Genomic DNA, 18,029 nt, shown 5'->3' on the forward strand with positions numbered 1-18,029 from the left:
AGAAGCGGCCGAAGACTTCATTAAGGAGCATAAACTGGGGGAGAACTGAGTGGACAATGCTTGGGAACCGGGGTGCTGGCACTATGTAATGGTCGGGAGCATGTTTGAAGTGGGTGTAGAGATTGGGGGATTTTCACCTTTTTTTGTTGGGGGGTGGGGGGGATGGTTCTGTTCAATGTTGAGATTGTAAGGAGTTGTAGGGGTGAAAGGTTTATGTGGGGTTGGATGTTTCCATCCCCCTCCTGTTTTATGGGACTGTTTGTGTTTAACATCTGTTTGTTTGCTTTTGGAGAAGGTTGCCTGGAGTTCAGGAGAAGTCCTTGTTTGGGTCGGGGAGGATAAGGCCAGCAGGAGGCCTTCTTCCTTGAGCGGAGGAGTGGGGGGAGAGAGGGGGAGGTCATTAGGATATGCCTTTGGGCAAGACAGCCGCGCTAGCATGTTAAGCTGGTGAACAGAAATGAAGTGGTGGGGGAGAAGGCCAAGAGGGGTGGCTGGGGGAAGGGGGAAAAAGGGGAAGTAGGGGGGAAGAAGGGGAAGGGGAAATGAGGGCGGCGAGGGGGGTTTCTGCGACATATCAGAGGGTGAGAGATGACATGGTCAAGGGCGAAGAAAGGGGCCATTTGGGTTGGACTAGGCACTGAGTGGAATTAAAGGGGCAGGAGTTAAGTGGGGAAGATGAAGGACGGTAGAGGAGATTGGAGGCACAAGCCTCCGGTAAGGTTGGAAACGTAGAATGTCCGGGGACTGAATGGGCCGGTTAAAAGGTCGCGGGTGTTCGCGCACCTCAGGAGTTTGAAAGCGGTGGTTGTCTTTTTGCAGGAGAAGGACCAGGTTAAGTTGAGGAAGGGGTGGATTGGGCAGGTTTTTCACTCGGGGTTTGATTTGAAATCGAGGCGATTTTAATGAGCCAAGAAATGGGATTTGTGAGTGCGAAGGTGGTGAGGGATCCAGGTGGGAGATATGTGATTGTGAGTGGGGTATTGGAAAGGGTACTGGTATGTTGGTAAATGTATATGCTCCAAATTGGGATGATGTGGGTTTTATGAGGGGGTTTGGCCCAGATTTGGACACGTATTAGTTGATCATGGGAGGAGATTTTAAATGTGTCCTGGAGCCAAGGGTGGATAGATCGAGGCCCAGGTCGATGGGTAGGGTACGAACGGCAAGGGAGCGGGGGGGTTTTATGGAGAGGATGGGTATGGTGGATCCATGGCGCTTTCAGAATCTAGGGGGAAGGGAGTATTCCTTCTTTTCACAAGTCTATAAGGTGTATTCGAGGACTGATTACTTTGTAGTGAATCGGGAGATTCTGGTTGGGGTGGAGGGGGCAGAGTATGCGGGGATAGTTATCTCAGACCATGCAGCCCACTGGCTGGATATTCGGATCAGTTAGGGACGAGAGCAGAGGCCGGGGTGGAGGTTTGACTCGGGGTTGTTGGCGGATGAAGGTTTTTGTGGTAGGGTGCGGTTGGCGATTAGGGATTATGTGGAGTTCAATCAGAATGGGGAGGTGTCGGCGGGCATTTATTGGGAAGCACTGAAGGCAGTGGTCCAGGGAGAAATTCTCTCATTTACGGTTTGTGCGAGTAAGGAAAGGAGGGCTGAACATGACCGTCTATTGAGTGAGATAGTTGAGGTGGACAGGGAATATTCGAGGGTGCCCACCGTGGAGGGATTGGCGAGCGAGGAGGAAAAAGCTGCAGTGCAGTTTGACAGGCTGACAACGGGGAGGGGGGTAGGGCAACTGCGTAGGGCAAGGGGGGTGCAATACAAGTATGGGGAGAAGGCGAGCAGCATACTGGGGCACCAGCTGTGGAGACAGGCTGCGTCCAGGGAAATATTGAAGGTCCGGACAGGGGCTGGGGATGTGGTGTCAGAGCCAGGGAATATAAATGAGGCATTTAGAGAGTATTACCAGGATTTTATGAGGCAGACTCAGGAGGAGAGGAGGGGTCATGGGGTGGTTTCTGGACGAGCTGGAATTTCCGCAGATGGAGGAAGCAAAGATGCAGGTGTTGGAGGAGCCCCTGGGGCTGAGGGAGGTGCTGGATAGTATCAGGGATAGGAAGTTGGGGAAGGCCCCTGGGCCGGATGGGTACCCGGCAGAATTTTATAAGGAACTTGCGGTGGACCTGGCAACATATCTCTTGGGGGTGTTTAATGAAGCACTGGAGAAGGGGGAGTTGCCGGAGACGATGAAGCAGGCAGTAATCACACTGATCCCAAAAAAAGGGAAGGTCCGGTGGAATGTGGGTCGTATAGACCCATATCACTATGGAACACAGATGTGAAAGTAATGGCTAAGTTGTTGGCGGGGAGGATGGAGGATTGTGTCCTGGGGGCGATTGCAGAAGATCAAACAGGCTTCGTGAAGGGCAGGCAGCTCGCGAGTTAATATTGAATGTGGCAATGAATCCGTCCAGAGCTCTGGTACCGGAGGTGGTGGTGTCCATGGACGCGGAAAAAGCATTTGATCGGGTGGAGTGGCAGTACTTGTTCGAAGTTTAGGGCTGAGATTTGTGGCATGGGTATGGTTGCTGTATGCGGTGCTAAGAGCGAGGGCGAGGACGAATGATATGAGCTCACGAAGCTTGGACTTACACAGGGGGACGAGACAGGGGTGCCCGCTGTTGCCGTTGCTGTTTGCGTTGGCCACAGTGCCATTGGCGATGGCTCTCAGGGGGTCGGCAGAGTGGCAGGGGATAATGAGGGGACAGAGGGAGCATCGGGTGTCGCTCTGTGCCGGTCACCACCTGCTGTATGTTTTGGATCCGTTGGAGAGTATGGGAAGGATTATGGGCCTGTTGGGGAGGTTTGGAGGGTTCTCAGGATACAAACTGAATGTAGGGAAAAGTGAGGTATTCCTGGTGAATGAGCTGGCACAGTGGGCTAATTTAGGGGGGGGTGCCATTTACAGCAGCGAGGGATAGGTTTAGGTACTTGGGGATTCAGGTAGCGAGGGAATGGACGGGGCTCCATAAGTGGAACTTAACAAAGCTGGTGGAGGAGGCCAGGGAGGATCTGAAGAGGTGGGATTCACTGCACTTAACGTTGGCGGGGAGGGCCCAAGTGGTGAAAATAAATATTCTGCTGAGGTCCTTGTTTATTTTTCAGGCTCTCCCGATCTTTATACCAAAGGAAATAAATTTTTTCGGAAAGTGGACACAATCATCTCTGACGTTGTTTGGGCGGGGAAGGTGCCGAGGGTGGGGAGGACCCTGCTACAGAGGCAGAGGCAGCAGGGAGGATTGGCGTTGCCAAACTTGCTTCATTATTATTGGGCGGCAAATGTGGACAAGGTGTGGTGGTGGTGGGAAGGAGAAGGGGTAGAGTGGGTTAGGAGGGGGAATCTTTGAGGGCTATGGTGACGGCAGCATTGCAAATGGCTCCGAGTAGGTTTTCAGGGAGCCCAGTGGTGCAGTCCACGGTGAAGATATGGAATCAGCTGAGGAGGCCTTTTAAGGTGGATGGGATGTCGGTGCTAAAGCCGCTGTGCGAGAATCAAGGGTTTGAGCCAGGTGAGATGGATAGTGTATAGAGGAGGTGGAGGGAAAAGGGACTGGTCAAGGTGAGGGATTTGCATTTGGAGCAAGGGTTCGCCAGTCTGGAGGAGCTAAGGGAGATGGTAGAGCTGCCGAGGGGTAGTAAGTTCAGGTATCTACAGTTTAGGGACTTTGCATGAAAGGTCTGGAAGGGGTTCCCTAGATTGCCGGGATACACCCTGCTGGAGCGACTGCTCCTTCCGGATGTGGAAGGGGAGGGAAGAATTGGGGATATATATAAGTGGCTGGGGGAGCAGGGAGGTGAGCGGGTGGTGAAGATCAAGGAGAAATGGGAAGCGGAGTTGGGAATGGAGATCAATTGGAGAGTATGGAGTGAGGCACTGTGAAGGGTAAACGGGACCTCCTCTTGTGCAAGGATGAGTCTGATGCAGTTTAAGGTGGTGCACAGGGTGCATATGACTCAGGTGAGAATGAGTGGGTTCTTTTAGGGGTAGCAGATGAGTGTGAGAGGTGTGGGCGGGGGCCAGCCAATCATGCGCACATGTTTTGGTGTTGTGAAAGATTGGGAAGATTCTGGGCGGGAGTGTTCACGGTCTTAGCCAGGATAGTGGAGGAGGGAGTGGACCCAGACCCTTTGGTGGCGATATTTGGGGTTTCAGAGAAGCCGGAGCTCATGGAGAGGTGGATGGCCGATGTCTTGGCCTTCGCCTCTCTGATTGCATGGCGACAAATTTTGCTGGAGTGGCGGTCGGCATCGCCACCGGGGGTAGCAGCATGGTTGGGTGACCTGTATGATTTCCTGCGGTTAGAGAAGATAAAGTATGAGTTAAGGGGCTCAGCAGGGGAGTTTGAGAAAAGGTGGGGGATGTTTGTGACCGTGCTTGAGGAGCTATTCGTCGCGGGGGGTGAAAAAGGAGAAAAATCCATACAAACTGTATAGTTGATTGTTGGGAAGAATGTTTCCCGGGTTGCTTATTTGCTGTAACCTACTTTGATACAAGTTTGAATTAAATGTGTTTAAAAAAAAATTTAAAATAAGCTAGCATACAAAATGTTATTGTTTTCTTCAGAAATGTCAATCATTATATAATGCAATTTTTGAATGATGAATTAAATTAGGAAAATGGGACCATTCAATATTCAATAAAAATTAGACAACATCAATAAAAAGCATTTGAAGAGGTTCTACAGGCTCCTTTGTATTGATTTTTTTGATCAATACACTGCATTAGACACACGTTTAGGTTCAATATTTCAGTACTCCAAAAACATTTTTAAAAATGTTTTTTTTTTTCGAGTACCCAATTCATTTTTTCCAATTAAGGGGCTATTTAGCGTGGCCAATTCACCTAGCCTGCACATCTTAGGGGTGAGACTCACGCAAACACGGGGAAAATGTGCAAACTCCCCATGGACAGTAACCTGGAGTCGGGATTGATCGTGGGACCTTGGCGCCATGAGGGGGCAATGCTAACCACTACGCCACCGTGCTGCCTCAAAAACATTTATGACTGAATTACATCTTACATTATGAAAAAGCTTGTATTTACCTGCAGGTGAAACATGAGGACAACTGCTCATTTTCAACAATTTCAGAGTGTCACTGTTATTAGCCACCAAAACCTTAAGAGATGGGTCATCTACTGGTGTATCATCAATCTTGATTGATGACAGTGATTTTGAGTTCACAAATACCACAGTTAGAGCTGACACAAAACGCGACTGTGGAAGCAAAAAGGAAGATGATGAATACTTTCAATTAAAAATGTTTTGTACTTCCATGGCTATTAAACTAGATTAAAAAGAAAAGCTACCTTTGACAAATTCATGAAACTGGGTCTTGCTGTGGAAATCAGCCCCAATGTCTTTATGGAACAGTTAACCAGCTGTGAAAGAATATCACATGCTGCCTCTGCAGACTCAGTGCTACTGTCAACCTGAAAAATGCAAGAAAGCAGATTTAAAAGGACAGAAAATAATTGGAACACGACAAGCAATTTTACAATCATAATCATTAACTGAATTACAAAAAAGGTTAAAATGCAGCTGTGGACAGTATTCAGGCCTTATGAGTATTGCTTATTAGATTAATTGGATGCACTGTCTGAACTAGCACCCTTGTGGCACCTTGATCCTACACAAATTATGAAAACATTATTAAAATATCAAGAAAAAAATATTGCTTTACTTTCATGCTTTACATGCAGTTTGCCTGAAGAAACTACGTATTTCCTTATTGGCTCCTTCAGATACAATGTTCCAAATAGTTTTTATTCATCCCAATGTTAACTTTCACAAAAGTGCACTAATTGCAGTTAGGTGGGGTTGCTGGGTTATGGGGATAGGGTGGAGGTGTGGGCTTAGGTCAGGTGCTCTTTCAGGGACCGGTGTAGACTCGATGGGCCAAATGGCCTCCTTCTGCACTGTAAATTCTATAAGTATATAAGACCATAAGACCATAAGACATAGGAGTGGAAGTAAGGCCATTCGGCCCATCGAGTCCACTCCGCCATTCAATCATATCACTGGGAAGAAGATAACCAGGGAAAGAGTAGGGCTCATTAGGGACAAAGAAGGAAATTTGTGGGTGGAGCCAGAAGACATTGATAGGGTGTTGAACAAATACGTCACATCTGTCTTCACCCAAGAGAATGAGGAGGTAGAAATGGAACTCAGGGAGAGAGACTGAGATTCTTCAGCAAACTGACATAGGGAGTGACAAGGTATTGGAGGTGGTGGCAGACTTCAAGTGGACAAATCTCCAGGTCTAGATAAATTGTGTCCCAGAATGCTGTGGAAGGCAAGAGAGGAGATTGCAGGGACTCTGACCCAAATTTTTAATTCCTCTCTGGCCACAGGCAAGGTACCAAGACCGAGAACAGCTAATGTGATCCTACTGTTTAAGAAAGGTGAGAGAGATCAGCCAAGGGACCACAGATCTGTGAGTCTCAAATCAGTGGTTGCGAAACTACTGGAGAAAATTCTGAATGTGAGAATCTATTTCCACTTGGAGAAGCAAGGTTTGATCAGGAATAGTCAACATGGATTTGTCAAAGAGAGGTCATACCGAACAAATTTGATTGTGTTTTTTGAGCAAGTGAAGAGGTGTGCAGATGAGAATAGTGCAATTGATGTATCTTACATAGATTTCAGCAAAGCCTTTGACAAGATCCCACATGGGAGACTTGTAAAGAAGGAAAATGCACATGCGATGCAAGGTAACTTGATAAGATGGATTCAAAATTGGCTTAATTCTCGGAGACACACAGTGTCCAGTGTGTACCACAGGTATCTGTGCTGGGAACTTTATTATTTGTCATTTATGTAAACAACATAAATTACTATGTTGGGGGTAGGAACAGTAATCTTGCGGATGACACAAAGATTGACCGGGTGGTTATCAGTGGGGTTGAATGTATTGGGCTACAGAGAGATATAGATGGGATAGTCAAATGGGCAGAAAGGTAGCAGATGGAATTGAACCCGAAAAAGTGAGAGATGATACACTCTGGAGGGAGTAATTTGACAAGGAAGTATTCAATGAAAGGCTTGACGAAGAACTAAGGGACCTTGGCGTGTTTGTCCATAGATCTCTGAAGGCAGAGGAGAAGGTTAATAGATTGATGAGAAAGGCATATAGGACACTTGCCTTTATCAATCGAGGTATAGATTACAAAAGCAGGGAGGTCATGTTGGAGTTGCATTGAACTTTGGTGAGGGCACAGCTGGCGTGCATGTGCAATTCTGGTCGCCTCATTATGGAAGGATGTGATTGCACTGGAGGGGGTGAAAGGTGATTCATCCGATGTTGCCTGGGATGGAACATTTAAGTTATGAAGAGAGGTTGGATAGGCTTGGGTTGTTTTCGCTGGAGCAGAGAAGTGAGGGGTAACCTGATTGAGGTGTACAAGCTATGGGCCAGGTGCTGGTAAATGGGATTAGGTAGGCAGGTCAGATGTCTTTCATGCGTCGGTGCAGACTCAATGGGCCGAACGGCCTCTTCTACACTGTATTATTGCATCACTTCTCATATGTCCGCATTACACTTCATGCAATATCTGCTCTTTTCATCTATTAACCACCTTAAGTGACTTAACAGTTTTCTCGTGCCAACAGTGCTGCCAACTCCCCTAATTCCAGCATTAAAACATAAATCCCACTCATCAACTTTAGATTTAAATTTTAATTCAAATGCTTAAGCTATATAAATGCAGAGGAAACAAACCCTTTATTTTGACTCACCACCCATCCTCCACCATTCAACCCACACCCAGCTGTTTGCATCTCAGATATTGGTTTGCTTTTCAAAATCAGGTTTTCCCTCTCCCACTGTTTCCAGACTTTGGTGAGCACTAGAATTTGTGACCCAGATCATGAATAAGCGTTTCTTCCATGAAATGCAGGAATGGCTGGGATTAACCAAAGCCATGATGTTCCCCACAGCCAACCAATCTTCTGAGCTTTCTCAACTGAAGAATAGTCACTATTAAATAGGGCAGCAGGTTATTATTTGAATGGATGTAAATTGAGAGGTGGATATTCAGCGAGACCTTGGTGTCCTTGTGCATCAGTCGCTGAAAGTAAGCACGCAGGTACAGCAGGCAGTAAAGAAGGCAAATGGTATGTTGGCCTTCATAGCAAGAGGATTTGAGTATAGGGATAATAGAGATTTTTTTAAAATTAAAATTGTATAGAGCAATGGTGAAGCCACACCTGGAGTATTGTGTGCAGTTTTGGTGTCCTTATCTGAAGGATGTTCTTGCTATGGAGGGAGTGCAGCGAAGCTTTACCAGGCTGGTTCCTTGGATGACAGGACTGTTGTATGAGGAAAAACTAAATTGGCTAGGATTATGTTCATTGGCGTTTACAGAAGCGAGAAGGGATTTCAGAAACTCATAAAATTAACAGGATTAGACAGGGTAGATTCAGAAAGAATGTTCCCCTTGATGGGGAGTCCAGAACTAGAGGTCATAATTTGAAGATAAGGGGTAAACATTTTAGGACTGAGGTGAGGAGACACCTCTTCACCCAGAGTGGTGAATCTGTGTAATTCACTACCACAAAAAGTAGTTTGAGGTGAAAATTGTATAATTTCAAGAAGGAATTAGGTATAACTGTTGGGGCTAAAGTGATCAAGGGATTTGGGGCGGGGGGGAAGATAGGATCAGAGTATTGAACTTGATGATCTGCCATGATCATAATGAATGGTGGAGCAGGCTCGAAGGACCGAATGGCCTCCTCCTGCTTCTTTTTCTAGGTTTGTTTCTATGTAAGAATAGCCACTATTAAAGTACCAGAAGACATTCTAGTAGAGGAAGGGGTCGAGCGAGGGAACCGTGGTTTACCAAAGAAGTGGAATCTCTTGTTAAGAGGAAGAAGGAGGCCTATGTGAAGATGAGGCGTGAAGTTTCAGTTGGGGCGCTTGATAGTTACAAGGAAGCGAGGAAGGATCTAAAGAGAGAGCTGAGACGAGCAAGGAGGGGACATGAGAAGTCTTTGGCAGGTAGGATCAAGGAAAACCCAAAAGCTTTCTATAGGTATGTCAGGAATCAAAGAATGACTAGGGTAAGAGTAGGGCCAGTCAAGGACAGTGGTGGGAAGTTGTGTGTGGAGGCTAAGGAGATCAGCGAAATACTAAATGAATACTTTTCGTCAGTATTCACTCAAGAAAAAGATAATATTGTGGAGGAGAATACTGAGACCCAGGCTATTAGAATAGATGGCATTGAGGTGCGTAGGGAAGAAGTGTTGGCAATTCTGGACAAGGTGAAAATAGATAAGTCCCCGGGGCCTGATGGAATTTATCCTAGGATTCTCTGGGAAGCCAGGGAAGAGATTGCTCAGCCTTTGGCTTTGATTTTTAGGTCATCATTGGCTACAGGAATAGTGCCAGAGGACTGGAGGATAGCAAATGTGGTCCCTTTGTTTAAGAAGGGGAGTAGAGATAACCCCGGTAACTATAGGTTGGTGAGCCTAACGTCTGTGGTGGGTAAAGTCTTGGAGAGGATTATAAAAGATACGATTTATAATCATCTAGATAGGAATAATATGATTAGGGATAGTCAGCATGGTTTTGTGAAGGATAGGTCATGCCTCACAAACCTTATCGAGTTCTTTGAGAAGGTGACTGAACAGGTAGACGAGGGTAGAGCAGTTGATGTGGTGTATATGGATTTCAGTAAAGCGTTTGATAAGGTTCCCCACAGTCGGCTATTGCAGAAAATACGGAGGCTGGGGATTGAGGGTGATTTAGAGATGTGAATCAGAAATTGGCTAGTTGAAAGAAGACAGAGAGTGGTAGTTGATGGGAAATGTTCAGAATGGAGTTCAGTTACGAGTGGCGTACCACAAGGATCTGTTCTGGGGCCGTTGCTGTTTGTCATTTTTATAAATGACCTAGAGGAGGGCGCAGAAGGATGGGTGAGTAAATTTGCAGACGACACTAAAGTCGGTGGAGTTGTAGACAGTGCGGAAGGATGTTGCAGGTTACAGAGGGACATAGATAAGCTGCAGAGCTGGGCTGAGAGGTGGCAAATGGAGTTTAATGTGGAGAAGTGTGAGGTGATTCACTTTGGAAAGAATAACAGGAATGCGGAATATTTGGCTAATGGTAAAATTCTTGGCAGTGTGGATGAGCAGAGGGATCTCGGTGTCCATGTACATAGATCCCTGAAAGTTGCCACCCAGGTCGATAGGGTTGTGAAGAAGGCCTATGGTGTGTTGGCCTTTATTGGTAGAGGGATTGAGTTCCAGAGCCATGAGGTCATGTGGCAGTTGTACAAAACTCTAGTACGGCCGCATTTGGAGTATTGCGTACAGTTCTGGTCGCCTCATTATAGGAAGGACGTGGAAGCTTTGGAACGGGTGCAGAAGAGATTTACCAGGATGTTGCCTGGTATGGAGGGAAAATCTTATGAGGAAAGGCTGATGGACTTGAGGTTGTTTTCATTAGAGAGAAGAAGGTTAAGAGGTGACTTAATAGAGGCATACAAAATGATCAGAGGGTTAGATAGGGTGGACAGTGAGAGCCTTCTCCTGCGGATGGAGATGGCTAGCACGAGGGGACATAGCCTTAAATTGAGGGGTAATAGATATAGAACAGAGGTCAGAGGTGGGTTTTTTACGCAAAGAGTGGTGAGGCAGTGGAATGCCCTACCTGTAACAGTAGTGAACTCGCCAACATTGAGGGCATTTAAAAGTTTATTGGATAAGCATATAGATGATAAGGGCATAGTGTAGGTTAGATGGCCTTTAGTTTTTGACTTCCCATGTCGGTGCAACATCGTGGGCCGAAGGGCCTGTACTGCGCTGTATCGTTCTATGTTCTAGAGTGGATTTCATAAATGGTGGATAGAAAGAGGACATTTACCCATACAAAAATAAATATTAGTCTTACAATTTTTTTTTTTAAACATTGTAGTTCATAAATATCTATCTCTTCTTACCTTAAAACTGACATACTGCAGATGATCTGCATGCTTTTTGATTATCTGCTGGATTAAATCTGGGTGAGTTGATTTCAGATAAGATGTGGCTGGCTGGTTCAATTCAAACTCAAATCGTCTCCATAGCTCAGGCATGTGAAATACTTCATTCCATGTTCTACATACTGATGATGCGTAAGCTCGATCCACCAATGGCAAGTACTGAAAGATGTGTAGAATCACATCATAGTGCAGGTTCCCCCAGTTTACCTGACATGCACTGAAAGTCTCAATGGTTGGAGTTGAGCTCATTTTTCGTCTTTTTTTGCCTTCATCAGGATCTGAAGCAGGCTGGGTCTCAACTTTTTGGTTTACTCTGTTTTGCTTCATTCTGAAAGAGAACAAAAGCTAATGTTATTTTAGTTGAATGCAAATTGCTCCCTTTCAATTTTAGTCAGGAATGTTGAACGCAGATGACACGCTTCAAACTTAGCAGTGTATTTAACCTAAATCAGACGAGTTTATCGGATTATGTAGTTAATAAAGTGAAGATGGAGCATCATGTCAGGTTTACTCAAAAACAAAGCTGGTGGTTAAAAGGTAGTTTAAAAGATTATGCAAGTGTTATTTTTCCTCCCACAGATGCTACATGGAAATAGCAAGGATATTACTTTTGCTTTCATATGAGAAATTGGATAGTGGGGTTAGTTATTCTCAATACTTCAAGGCAGCTACAATTAAGGATAGCTGAAAATGAAATGAAAATCGCTTATTGTCACAAGTAGGCTTCAAATGATGTTACTGTGAAAAGCCCCTGGTCACCACATTCTGGCGCCTGTTCGGGGAGGCTGGTATGGGAATTGAACCTGCTGGCATGCCTTGGTCTGCTTTCAAAGCCAGAGATTTAGCCCTGTGCTAAACCAGACCCTAAAAGAATATTAAAAGTATAGCTAAAGAAATATTAACAGAATTTCAACAATTAGTAAGTGCATTCCTTTCTACTGACAATTTGCTCCTTCACAGACAGTGCTGACTCAACAAATAGTGCCAAGGTTCAAAATGAGAACATTTGAAACAGCCAAAAAAGCACAGATCCTCACAATCAGTTTTGTTCACTTCATGATACATTATGAATTCAAATATCAAAAGGACTAAGATCAAGATAAGAACTTTACAGCTATGAGTTGGATAGACAAAACAGAACATTGAAATACAAGAAAAATACATCAATTCTGAAAACTATATTGAAATCTGCAGATAACATTCATTCCACAATTGTACTGCCAGGAAACAATTATGATATCCTGTGCTGGGTATACCAATTGCACTGTTTAAAAAAAAAAAAATTTAGCGTACCCAATTATTTTTTCCAATTAAGGGGCAATTTAGTGTGGCCAATCCACCTATCCTGCACATCTTTTGGGTTGTGGGGGCGAAACCCACGCAGACACGGGGAGAATGTGCAAATTCCACACGGACAGTGACCCAGGGCCGGGATTCGAACCCAGGTCCTCAGCGCCGTAGCAACAATGCTAACCACTGTGCCACCGTGCTGCCCTCCAATTGCACTGTTCTTAACTAATTGAACAAATGTTTCCAGAATTCTAAGTTCTAAACTTTTAAAGCAGGCATGGAAGTGGCAACAACAGATCAAGATAAATCCTGCAAGGAACTAAACCTGCAAAACATGGATTTCCTCTAATTTTCAAATCCATGAGATTAATTATTGATTGACTAACCTCAACTCTCGGCATATGTATTATGTTTTCAGTTTATTAAGAGATACATTTCTAAGATGGGAATAGTTTCTATTTATTTGGCAATGTGTTTCGTAGTAAAAATTGCTTGCAGTGATTCAACACATTATCAAGATTCTCAGGATAGCCCAAAATGCCATATAGCCAGTGCAGCATTTTAAGAAACATAATTCCTGGTTTGCAGGCAAAAATACAATTTAGCCATAGCAAAGTCCCAGAAATGGTGAAAGAAAATTTAAAAATATCAGCAGCTCATGGAAAAGATCCACTGCCAACTTCTTAGGGCAACAAGGGATGGGAACCGTAGCTTTCCCATGTCTTCCACATCCCAGAAACAAATAATTCTTAAAATTCAGTTTCTAGTGCTATTATTTGAGGTGGAAACTTTGGTCTATCAGAAGAATTTCTTGCTCTTTGCTCAAGTCCATCCAAACATGCAGAGGCTTACTTTACACCTCATAAAAGACTTTAAAAGAATTGTTGGTTCAAAGATTCTGGCATTCACCATCATTACTCCAATGAAATTGACAGCAATCTCTAGAGTCCACATATATGTGGGTTGGATTTTATGCAGCTTATCACAGTGGTGGGATATATCCCACTGTCCCTTGGTAGCGGGAAACCCTCAGCTGATCAGGTCAGAATGCAGGAGGGACTTGGAAGACCCAATCAGCACCCATTATCCCGGAGCCCATTGCAATGTAGTTGTGATTCAGGGGTTAATCGGAGGACTCACTGGCTGCCCGAGCCTTCAGAAAGTTGCCCAACAAAACTCTTTGTCTTAGAAAGTCTCTTGTTATCAGACAGTCTGTACCCAATCAACAGTTCCATTGAGCAGGAGTGGGCTATTAAAAGCCCTTGCCTCCTCCCCTTCTCCACACACACACACAACCTGCTCTAGTTACAAGCTTGTTTGCTGTAAACTTGGTCTCCGGGCTTGGTGTCTGAAAACCAACTTGCCTGCTTTCTGAGAGTGCTAGATGGTAACGGCCTCTCCTGGCAATTGTATCTTTGTTCTTCATTCGACTGTCTACCCCGGTCAACCTTCTTGACTATATATTAACATAGGTATATCTCAAGGACCTTCCCAATCATCTACAATCTGTCTCTCTGCCATAAACTATTCACACTTGATTATTATCTAGTTCTAAACTAGTTACAAGGAGAAACGCAGATCAATTGAGGCCCTCTGAATACTGTTGACTGCTGTCTCCAAGCAGATTCATGACATGGGTAGATGTTGAGAGGTTGTTTCCCTTTGTGGGAGAGTCTAGGACCAGAGACCATAATCTTAGAGTAAGGAATTGCCCATTTAAGACAGATATTAGTAGGAATTTCTTCTCTCGGAGGATAGTAAAACAGTGGAATCTGTAGTAAGTCTGAGAACACACACTGACTGATTCAAAAACAGCTTCTTCCCCGCTGTTACCAGATTCCTAAACAAATCTCTTATGGAGGTCAGTTGTGTGACCACCCGTTGCCTGTTCCCTGAGCTCCCTACCTACTGTCCCCTTGCACTTTCCTGCCCTCACTCTTTTCTTATTCTCTTACATCCCTGATCCCCAGAACAAGGCAGTACAGTCTTGCGCAAAGTATTCATCATGTGCACAGCACAGTAGCACAGTGGGCAGCATGGTACCAAGTTCGATTCCTGGCTTAGGATGTCTGTACGGAGCCTGCACATTCTCCCAATTTCTGCTTGGGTTTCCTCTGGGTGCTCCAGTTTCCTCCCACAGTCTAATGATGTGCAGGTTAGGTGGATTGACCATGCTAAATTGCCCTGAAAAGGGTAGGTGAGGTTGCTGGGTTGCGGGGATGGGGTGGACATGTGAGCTTAGGCAGAGTGATCTTTCAAGAGCTGGTGCAGACTCGATGGGCTGAATGGCCTCCTTTTGCACTGTAAATTTTATGATCTATGGTTTACAGTTAGCAAATCAACAAGTAAAGTCTCTTCTGATGATGAAAAAAATGAAATGAAAATCGCTTATTGTCACGAATAGGCTTCAATGAAGTTACTGTGAAAAGCCCCTAGTCGCCACATTCCGGCGCCTGTCTGGGGAGGCTGGTACGGGAATCGAACCATGCTGCTGGCCCGCTTGGTCTGCTTTAAAAGCCAGCGATTTAGCTGAGTGAGCTAAACCAGCCAGATGATCCCTTCACTGCTGTCCCAGCTGCCGTTTCTCGAGCCCGTTTTCCAGGACAAAGCTGTACGTGTCCACAGGGGCTCCCTGCCTTGGAACGTGACCCAGAGTTTGGCTGGGTACAGCATCCCAAGCTGCTCTTGTTCAGGGTAGACTTCGCCCTGTTGAATTCTGCCCACGCTTGGCCAGGTCAGCCCCAATATCCTCATAGATCATGATCCGGTGACCTTCCCAGTTACAGTTCTTTGTCTGCCTCACGCAGCGCAGGATTCATTCCCGGCCTTGGTACCGGTCCATTTTGGTGATTATTGCATTCGGCTGTTCTCCAGCTCTGGGCTTTGAGCGAAGCGACCGATGGGTTCTGTCCATTTCTGGTGGGTTGGGGAAGCAATCCCTGCCCACCAGATTGCCCAGCATTTGGGTCACATAATCCATAGGGTTCTTACCTTCGATTCCCTTCAGCATGCCTACAATCCACATGTTTTGCCACCTCAATAGGTTTTCCTGGTCGTCGATTTTCCTTTTCAGGCTCCCATGTCGCGACCAGCCTTGCCAGTTCTTTTTCTAGGGCGACGAGCAGGTCCTCTGGTCTGTTGCTGCCCTCTCCAGCTCTTTGATGGTGTTTTCCTGAGCTTCCAGTAGCCTCTTCTTCTTGTCTAGGGCCACCTGCATGGTCGCCAGAGCTTCCGCGACTGCACCCCTGACTGCAGCTTGAATGTCGGTTTTCGTCTCTTCCCTGTGTTCTGAATTCCCTTGAGAGAAACATCCTCCAGCCATCCCTTGGCGTGGGGTTCTCCTTGTGCGGCGGGTTGGTACTTCCCATTCTGGTGCGACCCAAGTTTTGCCGTCTCGTGAGTCAGTGGCTCAGCCATTTGTTTCTCCTGGCTTTTTCAACTCCTAGTTTCCACGCGGCTTCTGGAGTGGCTGTTGTTTGGCATTTTCCTTTTCTGTTGCTGCTAGTTGAGGTGTGGGGATGTTTTATCTTTTGTATTAGTGGGCTATTTTGATTGAAAAGAGCCTATTTTCAGGTTTGTGAGGAGAGCCACCTGATGTGTGACTTCTCAGTGATGTGTGCCTTCTCAGCTCATCCCCGTCACCGGAAGCCCCAGCGATGAGTCCTATTCTACTTGAAGACAGTTAGAATGGCAATGATTACACTCCCACAAGTTAATATTTTTACTACCAATAATTTAAAGACATAGTGTCAAAGGCCCAACAATCTTCAGCTGCTCAAGAGCTTCCTTCCATCATATGGTCAGAAGTGGGGATGTTCACTGATGATTGCGCAATGTTCAGCACCATTTACAACTCTTCAGATACTGAAACAGTATCAAAATGCAGCAGGACCTGGACAATATCCAGGCTTCAGCTGACAAGTGGCAAGTTACATTTGGGTGCTTCTGTGCGTATGACTAAGTCAGGCTGTTGCTTGACTAGTCTATGAGATAGTTCTCCCAATTTTGGCACAAGCCCCCAGATGTTAGCAAGGAGGACTTTGCAATGTGCTGGGTTTGCTTTTATTGTTTCCAGTGTCGGTGGTCCCTCCAGTTTCATTCCTTTTCATACTTTTGTAACGGTTGAATACAACTGAGTGGCTCGCTAGGCCATTCCAGAGGCACTTAAGAGTCAACCACATTGCTGTAGGTCTGGAGGCCACCTCTAGGCCAGACCAGGTAAGGGTGGCAGATTTAATTCCCAAAAGACATTAGTGAACCAGATTGACAATGGCTTTTGAGTCATAATTAGACTTTTAATTCCAGATATTTTATTGAGTTTAAATTCCACCACCTGCCATGGTGAGATTCGAACCCGGGTCCCCAGATTATTACCCTGGGTCTCTGGATGAAAATGAATGAAATGAAAATCGCTTGTCACGAGTAGGCTTCAATGAAGTTACTGTGAAAAGCCCCTAGTGACCACATTCCGGCGCCTGTTCGGGGAGGCTGGTACAGGAATTGAACCGTGCTGCTGGCCTGCCTGGGTCTGCTTTAAAAGCCAGCGATTTAGCCCAGTGTGCTAAACCAGCCTACTAGTCAAGTGAAAATAGCACTACTCCACCGTCTCCCCCAATCATCACTCTTTGATATTCAATGCCATTACCATTGCTGAATCCCCCACTATCGACATCCTGGGGGTAATCATTGACCAGAAACTAAACTGGACTACCCATATAAATACAACAGAGGCAAAGACTCTTGCAGCGAGTAACTCACCTCCTGGCACTTCCAAATTCATAACTTATATGGCATGTGTCAGACGTGCGATGGAATGCTCTCAATTTGCCTGGATGAGTGCAGCTCCAACAATCCTCGAGATGCTCAACACATTCCAGGACAAACTAGTCCACCTATTAGGCACCGCACCCATAAACATTCACTCCCTTTGCCACTGTCGCACAGCGACAGCAGTGCGTACCATGTCCAAGATTCACTGCAGGAACTCACCAAGATTCCTGAGGCAGCATTTTCGAATCCCATACCCCCAACTATCTAAAAGAACAACGGCAGCAGATACAGGGGAACACCATCACCTGAAAATTCCCCTCCAGGCCACACACTATCCGGACTTGGAAATATATCGCCATTCTTTCACAGTCGCTGGTTTAAAATCTGAGAACCCCCTTTCTCATAGCACCATAGGTGTACCTACACCACATGGGCTGCAGCAGCTCAAGGCGGCAACACACCACCTTCTCAGGGGCAATTAGGGATGGACAATAAATATTGGCCTAGCCAGTACATCCAATGAACCAATTTTTAAAAAGGATTATCTTGACAATGATGTTATTTCATATCCAGAGAAACCCTTAACTTTTCGCATTAAAAGTCTAGCATTATGACCCTCTGGACCAGTGCCGGTCAATTCTAGCCCCACTTGATGGACGTAGCCCTCGCCATCGGGAATTCGGCCCATCAGAGGCGGTGCATCGTGGCTGGGCCCGCTAATGACATTCTCTATGTCCCCGTCCCTCTCTCTCTCTCTGTGACCCCTCCCTCTCTCTCTGTGCCCTCCACCCTCTCTCTCTGCCCCTCTCTCTCTCTGCCTCTCTCTCTCTCTCTCTCTGCCCTCTCTCTCTCTCTCTCTGCCCCTCTCTCTCTCCTCTCTGCCCCTCTCTCTCTCTCTGCTCTCTGCCCTCTCTCTCTCTCTGCCCTCTCTCTCTCTCTCTCTCCTCTCTCTGCCCCTCTCTCTCTGCCTCTCTCTCTC

General features: G+C 45.9%; 1 protein-coding gene across 5 annotated transcripts in view; it reads right to left on the reverse strand.

The window, feature by feature from the left end:
- LOC119965293 (F-box/LRR-repeat protein 3-like) overlaps window positions 1-18,029 on the reverse strand; it is a 33,702-nt gene that overhangs the window by 3,591 nt on the left and 12,082 nt on the right. For all 5 annotated transcript variants that reach the window (XM_038795832.1, XM_038795829.1, XM_038795831.1 and 2 more), the window contains 3 exons: window positions 10,949-11,318; window positions 5,318-5,440; window positions 5,054-5,225 (listed from right to left, as the gene is read on the reverse strand). In XM_038795832.1, coding sequence (XP_038651760.1) covers window positions 5,054-5,225; window positions 5,318-5,440; window positions 10,949-11,317 — 664 coding nt within the window. In that variant the 5' untranslated portion in view covers window position 11,318. The remainder of the gene's footprint in view (window positions 1-5,053; window positions 5,226-5,317; window positions 5,441-10,948; window positions 11,319-18,029) is intronic.

This window comes from Scyliorhinus canicula, chromosome 4 (genome assembly GCF_902713615.1).
Source record: "Scyliorhinus canicula chromosome 4, sScyCan1.1, whole genome shotgun sequence".
Taxonomy (NCBI): domain Eukaryota; kingdom Metazoa; phylum Chordata; class Chondrichthyes; order Carcharhiniformes; family Scyliorhinidae; genus Scyliorhinus; species Scyliorhinus canicula.